The sequence below is a fragment of the Drosophila persimilis genome, unplaced genomic scaffold, assembly GCF_003286085.1.
Source record: "Drosophila persimilis strain 14011-0111.01,24,50 unplaced genomic scaffold, DperRS2 tig00000520-arrow-pilon, whole genome shotgun sequence".
NCBI classification, from domain to species: domain Eukaryota; kingdom Metazoa; phylum Arthropoda; class Insecta; order Diptera; family Drosophilidae; genus Drosophila; species Drosophila persimilis.
In genome coordinates, this window is record NW_020825317.1 from 2,014,529 (window position 1) to 2,020,637 (window position 6,109).

Here is a 6,109-nt window from a genome sequence, read left to right on the forward strand (position 1 = left end):
TCAAGTTAAAAACTACGTTATTTCTATTGAAAAGTTGCCTGCAGTCGTGCTACAACTTCGAAAAATATTGATATTGATGCCAATATATGGGGTCTTTATGGTCACTACTATTAGTTGTTTCCACTACAAGAAATACCATAAGACATACGAGAGGGACAACGTTACATTTTCCTAACGATATGATCGACTGTGCCAATGCTCTGAGCGTGTCACCGTTATCACTCGACCTTACAATACACTGCTTGTCTCTTCTGCGACGAAGAAATGAGTCGTAATACAAAAGGGCTATACAAAAAGGTGAGCAAGGGGCCTACGAGCCTCAAAAGCCGATTTCGTCTCATAGTATATTCGGAAAAAGGGGTGAATTTTACCTTGAATGCGGTTCATTTTCTGAGACGTGTTTCCTGTTGTCCATACCTCTTATTCACATCACTTTCACAGCTGGCGGATTTGAATGAAATGGCCAACGGCCTTGTGAACATGAATGTGAACTGGATGGGACAGTAGCGTTAGCGTGTATTCGTCATGTAATAAATTGAGCAAAATGTAAATAATGTAGAAGCATAAATCTTAAAGAAATCGATTCACAGCCTTCGAAATTGGTTATGCTCTTTTGGCCACGAAAACTGCTGAAACATTGCGATAGAACAACAGTTTGGAGGCGTCCCACAGTCAATTGGATTTCGGATGGTACTCTGGATGGATAAAAGCACAAAACCTGTGCGTGGAACCGCTGGCTCTGATTTGCATGTTGGTCAACAGGTCGGCACGAATAGCGGGCGAAGAATCTATATAAAGCAAGCTCAGCTGTACAAATTTTCTTCCCTCGTTTGTGGACCGGGAGACCCTGTACTTTTGTATCTGGAGGAATTTCGGGCCTCCCAAATGCGAATACGAATGTGACGCTGCCAGTGACCGGCAAGAAAATCCGTGCCGTGAACTATGACCCGATCACTCAACAAATTAATGGGGTAAGATAAGCGGTTGCTGAGCGCGGTAGAGGATACCCCTAATCCTTCTATAACTTCTTCCAGATCGAAGGCAGAAGTCACAGCATCAAGCAGGAGCCTCTTGGCCATCTCCGGACAGCCATTCGACATTATCATAGCCCATAGCATAGACGCCATTGAAATAGACAGCGCGGAGGGTGTGGCATCAGCGGCCCCAGTGAACAAGGACTGTGTATCAGCCTCCTGTCGCCATGACGGCCAAAGACTGCCCGGCGGATCAAAAAATGAAATTTATTAATTATTCAGCCAGGCTCCGGTTTTCAATTTCGCAAAAGTTTTTCGATTTCCCGTTTTCACAATCCGCAAGACTTCTTCGTTTTTAAAACAACAACAATTTCTTCGATGAAATGAAAAGTAAACGGCTTTTAATACAACAAAACGAATCTTAATTGCAAAAGGAAAAAAATAGTTGAATTATTGATGCATTAACATACATTTCACACTTATACCAGAGTAATTTGGTATGTGCCTTCTTTATAAATATTTTTTCTTAGCCGCACCTCATTTGGCTCGGAAAAATTTGGTAATTGGTCAAACGTCTAAACAAAAAGTCTAAAAAACATCGATGTTTTAGAAAAAACATCGATGTCGCAATGTTCATCCAAACATCGATGACATCGACGTGAACATCGATATATACATATACAGAAAGCAGTGAAAAAACCAAATATTTGAGATTTAAATATAAAATTCAATTAAAAAGTTTATGCATTGAAATTGTGCCCAAGTGACACCAGCTGACGTGGATGCCAGCATCTGCATCGAAAATCCCAATCTCAGCGTGTCGAGATAAAAGCAAACAGCTCAGTGAAAGGGGAAGCCACGGCAGACACAAGGCCCACACGGACACAAAATGGCCACCAGCGAGATATCCAGCTCCAACGAGCGACACTACTATGCCAAGCTAGAAGCCATCAAGGACATACGGGACAAGACGCTGGCCCTCGAGAAACTTAAGGTGCGCATCATCAAGGAGGTAAAGCTGAGCGACGACGAGGAGAAGTGTTTGGAAGAGTACCGCAAGGAAATGGAGCACCTGCTCGAGGAGAAAATGTCCCACGTAGAGGAACTGCGCCAGATCCACGCGGACATCAACGATATGGAGAACATCATCAAGCAGACAAAGGAGAACCAGACGCGCTCCTTCGACATGGCCAATCGCGTATACGAGGAGTACTTGGCACTCAAGTACCAAATCGATCACATGCGACGGGACTATCTCGGCCTAAGTCCGCTGCGCGACCTGCACGAGGAGGAGGGTAGTCCCATATCGAAGGATCGTTTTCAGACAAACTTCCTCAAGGTGGCCGCCCAGTCAGCGGCTGCCGCTGCAGCCGCAGCAGCAGCCTCGGTCACGCAGCCAACGTCCCTGGCTCGCCCACACGCTCGTCATCCCTTGATGCCCGAGGCCACGGTTACCGCCTTGCCCCCCAGTTCATCGTCTGGTGGCGGCGGCAGCAGCTCAGTCAGCGCCGGCGGCGGTGGTGGTGGACCAGGACACGCTTTTATGCCACCGGCCCCGCCTGGAGCAGGCAGCGCTGGGGCTGCCGCAGCTGCCGCCGCGGCCGCTGTGCGTCTAGGAAAAGGTGATTTCTCGGCCCCGCCGCCTCCACCTCCGCCAACAAATCGTCTTCAGCAAACACCGTCGATTGGAATCGGCCACCATCCGTCGTTCCGTTCGGACTTCAACGTGAACCTCCGCCAGCAGCCGCCACCGATGAAGTCGTGCCTGTCGTGCCATCAGCAAATCCATCGAAATGCCCCCATCTGCCCGCTCTGCAAGGCCAAGTCGCGCTCACGGAATCCCAAGAAGCCCAAGAAAAAGAACAACTAGAGGACCGGAGGTGCAGGTTCACATCCACGTCCACCGGCAGGAACATCAACTACTCTTATCAATCTATTCGTGAAGATTTCCCGGCCAGGTCCAGGAAGGAACCTTAGGACTAGAGGTTTTTTTTCAACTATTTATTAACCCAAGCAAAGTATTACCAAGCAAATGCATCAAGCAAAATAACAAATTCTCAAAAAAAGAAAACCGTAGTTTCTAAGACCTTTTGAAGAGTGTTTTTGCTCAAATTTAATTTTCGATTTAAATTGTAAGTTAAAGCTAATTTATAGACTTTTAAAAGCAAATCACGTGTCAAATTTCATTAAAATACATTATACGTGTAAGCATTGTAAGCGTTTTGAAAAAAAAAATAAAACTGAATTGAATCAATAAGAAAGTGTAATATACATTTTTATCAGAATGGTCAAAAATAGGTAACGGAACGGAACAAGAGTTTTATGTTTCCCAATTGTGCGTATGCAGCCCTGGCTGACTTCACACTTTTTGGGATTTTAGTCTACGCTTTAGGGCTTTTCTGCATACGCCTTAGCCGATTTGCGCTGCTACTTCAATTTTAAAACCCTCCGCTCCGTCGCTGCGCTGTAAATAGTAGAGTGAGATTTCCATAAAAAACAGTTAGCAGAACAACAGAGTGGTTCTGGCTTAACAAACTGTTCGTGCACTTATTGTCTGTATTTTTGTTGTGTCAAAGTTAAATTCGCAGCGTGGATAAAAGGCGTAAAGAACTAATAGAAATTTAACGCATCAGTGCGGTTCCCTAACTGTTTCCTCCAGCTCTTCTGCCTGTTCTTGCTGCGCTGGCTGCGTGCGCAGAATTTGTGAAAAGAGAAAGTTGGGCGCCGATTGCTGCTGCTGCTTCCCGCTCCACTCCCGCCGCTGGAACAGTCACATTCAACTGCGCGTGCGCAACGACACTCTTCACGAAGAAATTGGGTCAGTTTACCAAAGTTTTGCTTGCATTCGAACTAAACTCGTATTCAAATAAAGTGATTATTCCTTCTAGTACTCCGAGTGCACATCCGAAGATGGGAACCAAGCAGACTGTGTCGCCGAAGTTCGGTGGCACTGTAAAGGCAAAGGCCAAATCGACCACCAGCGACAGTCCCCCGCCCTCGCCCACAGACAAATCGCTCATCAAGAGCAAGCCAAATAGACGCATGTCGACGAACCGCGAATCTTCCACGGAGGTCAACACCCTGCCTGCCCAGAAGTCAGTGGTAGTCGCTTACGTTCTCTGGCTGTTTGGCGGTATCTTCGGTCTGCATCATCTCTACTTGCACCGCGATCGTCACGCCTTTATTTGGGCATGCACGCTGGGCGGCTACATGGGCATTGGCTGGATTGGTGAACTCTTCCTGATACCCGAGTACGTGCGGGATGCCAACGAAGACCCGCGATTCGTCAAGGCGTTCGTGGCCAAGCTGCAGGCCTTTCAGCGGCCTCCGTACTCCTCCAAGCGCTTCGTGGGCCAGGTGATGATCGGTCATTTATTTGGTCAGCTGTTCGCGATGGCCATACCGCAGACAGTTGTAGCTGGTTTCGACCTATCCTTCCTGCACTGGGCCATTCCCATCTTCGTGTCCCAGGGAATCTGGCTGGTTGGGAACATTGGCCGCGAGCAGGGCGTTTGGTGGCACTGTCTCCTGGCCGCTTATTTGGCTTACCCAGCGCGGTACTTCATCTACGACGAGACATACTCACTGCTGCTGACGGGACTGGTGTCCGCCCTCACCTTTGACGGCATCTCAAAGCAATGGCGCCGAACTCCACCACGTCGGGGACGACCAGTGGAGCGATCCCTGAAGCTGACGGGAGCCATTTTGATCTACTGCACCTTTTGGGGCAGCTTCGTCTACTTCAACGGAACCATTGCGGACGAGGATGGCGGCGAGGTGCCAATACACGAGGCCCTTCACAACTTTCTCGCCTCCGCCTGGTGGACGGACCTCAAGCAGGCCCTGCACGACACCTACATCTACGCACAGCATCACGGCTGGTACGAGACCTGGAAGGAGGTATTTGAGAGCATGGATGTGGACGGCGAGCGGAACTCCTACAAAGTGCTGGGCGTTAGTGCCACTGCGTCGCAGGCCGAGATCACGGCGGCTTACCGCAGGTTGTCCAAGGAGTATCACCCTGATAAGGTCAAGGACGAGGCGCTGCGCAACGAGGCCCACCAGCGCTTCATCGAGATCCAGCAGGCCTATAACGTGCTCAGCAAGATCAAGTCAAACCGCCGGCGAAAGAACAAGCAGTTCCAGGAAGACGATGCAATTGTTCTCTAGGAAACAGCTCGAAAAAGTCGCACCCTAAGGGGGCTTTAGTCTCTAAGTTAGCCCACATCTTACGTAAATATTTCTTTCGAATTAGGTGGAAACTAATGTTATCTTTAGCAGTTATTCAGCAACCGCTTACGTGGATCCAGATAAGGTGGATTGCCTTTTTCTGGTTCAAAGCGTGACTTATTTACGCCGAAGCCCGTGGCCCCGCCCAAATTGGTAGATCACGACGACAATGAGGTTTTTCTCAACCATTAGTTTCATATTCATTTATTTATTTTATATATTTTACATAATATAATGAACTACTTAACAATCTAGGCAAAAAAAAAAGAAAATATTTAGTATAATTTTTTTTTTTTAATTTGTTGTAAACAATGTTTTTGTGTGTGTAAATTTTTGCACTAATATATAGTTGAAACGTTTCAATAAACGAAAAAGTATATATGTATGTATGTATTTTCATATGCGTGTGTGATCGCTCATATTTGAATATGATTTGATTTCTCTGTAAGGGGATTGATCCTTGATTGAGTGTTAGCGTTCCTTTGCAAGACCTTGGTCTGCAGGAGGCCCCAACTCGAAATGGAATGGGTTTGCTCAAACGGAAACCACCAGAGTGTCATAATGATGATTACGTTCACGAAAAAGGTAAAACAGGAAACAATAACTCACTTAGATTTAGTTTAAAACATAATACTGAGCAAAAATCGTGTATATATCATTCTGCTTGCTGGATTTTTTGCTTTCTTTATAGATATAATAATTATTTAATTACGGTTTGCTTTGCACTGCTTCGTCTTGTTATCGTATATTTATCAATTATAGATCCAGTTAAGGTTTACAACAATTTGACTATGGGATCGCATAGTTTTTGTTGTGACTGTACGTGTGTGTTTGTGTGTGAGTGGTAGTCTGGAAGTGTGTGTTGCGAAATATCACGTTTTTCTTTCTGTTCTGTCAGCGGCAAC

General features: G+C 46.4%; 2 protein-coding genes across 3 annotated transcripts; both read left to right on the forward strand.

Annotated features, from left to right (window-relative positions):
- Window positions 1-1,690: 1,690 nt before the first annotated feature.
- Window positions 1,691-3,182, forward strand: LOC6602672 (zinc finger C4H2 domain-containing protein). The gene has a single exon (XM_002027676.2). The coding sequence runs from the start codon at window positions 1,864-1,866 to the stop codon at window positions 2,842-2,844; it is 981 nt and encodes a 326-aa protein (XP_002027712.2). The 5' UTR covers window positions 1,691-1,863; the 3' UTR covers window positions 2,845-3,182.
- Window positions 3,183-3,448: 266 nt separating this feature from the next.
- On the forward strand, window positions 3,449-5,589 carry LOC6602674 (dnaJ homolog subfamily C member 22). 2 transcript variants are annotated; one of them, XM_026990222.1, is made up of 2 exons: window positions 3,449-3,792; window positions 3,847-5,589. In XM_026990222.1, the coding sequence occupies exon 2, from the start codon at window positions 3,885-3,887 to the stop codon at window positions 5,142-5,144; it is 1,260 nt and encodes a 419-aa protein (XP_026846023.1). In that variant the 5' UTR covers window positions 3,449-3,792; window positions 3,847-3,884; the 3' UTR covers window positions 5,145-5,589. The 2 variants fall into 2 exon arrangements, with proteins under 2 accessions (XP_026846023.1, XP_002027714.1); XM_002027678.2 differs by having other exon boundaries at window positions 3,450-3,792; window positions 3,863-5,589.
- Window positions 5,590-6,109: the final 520 nt, after the last annotated feature.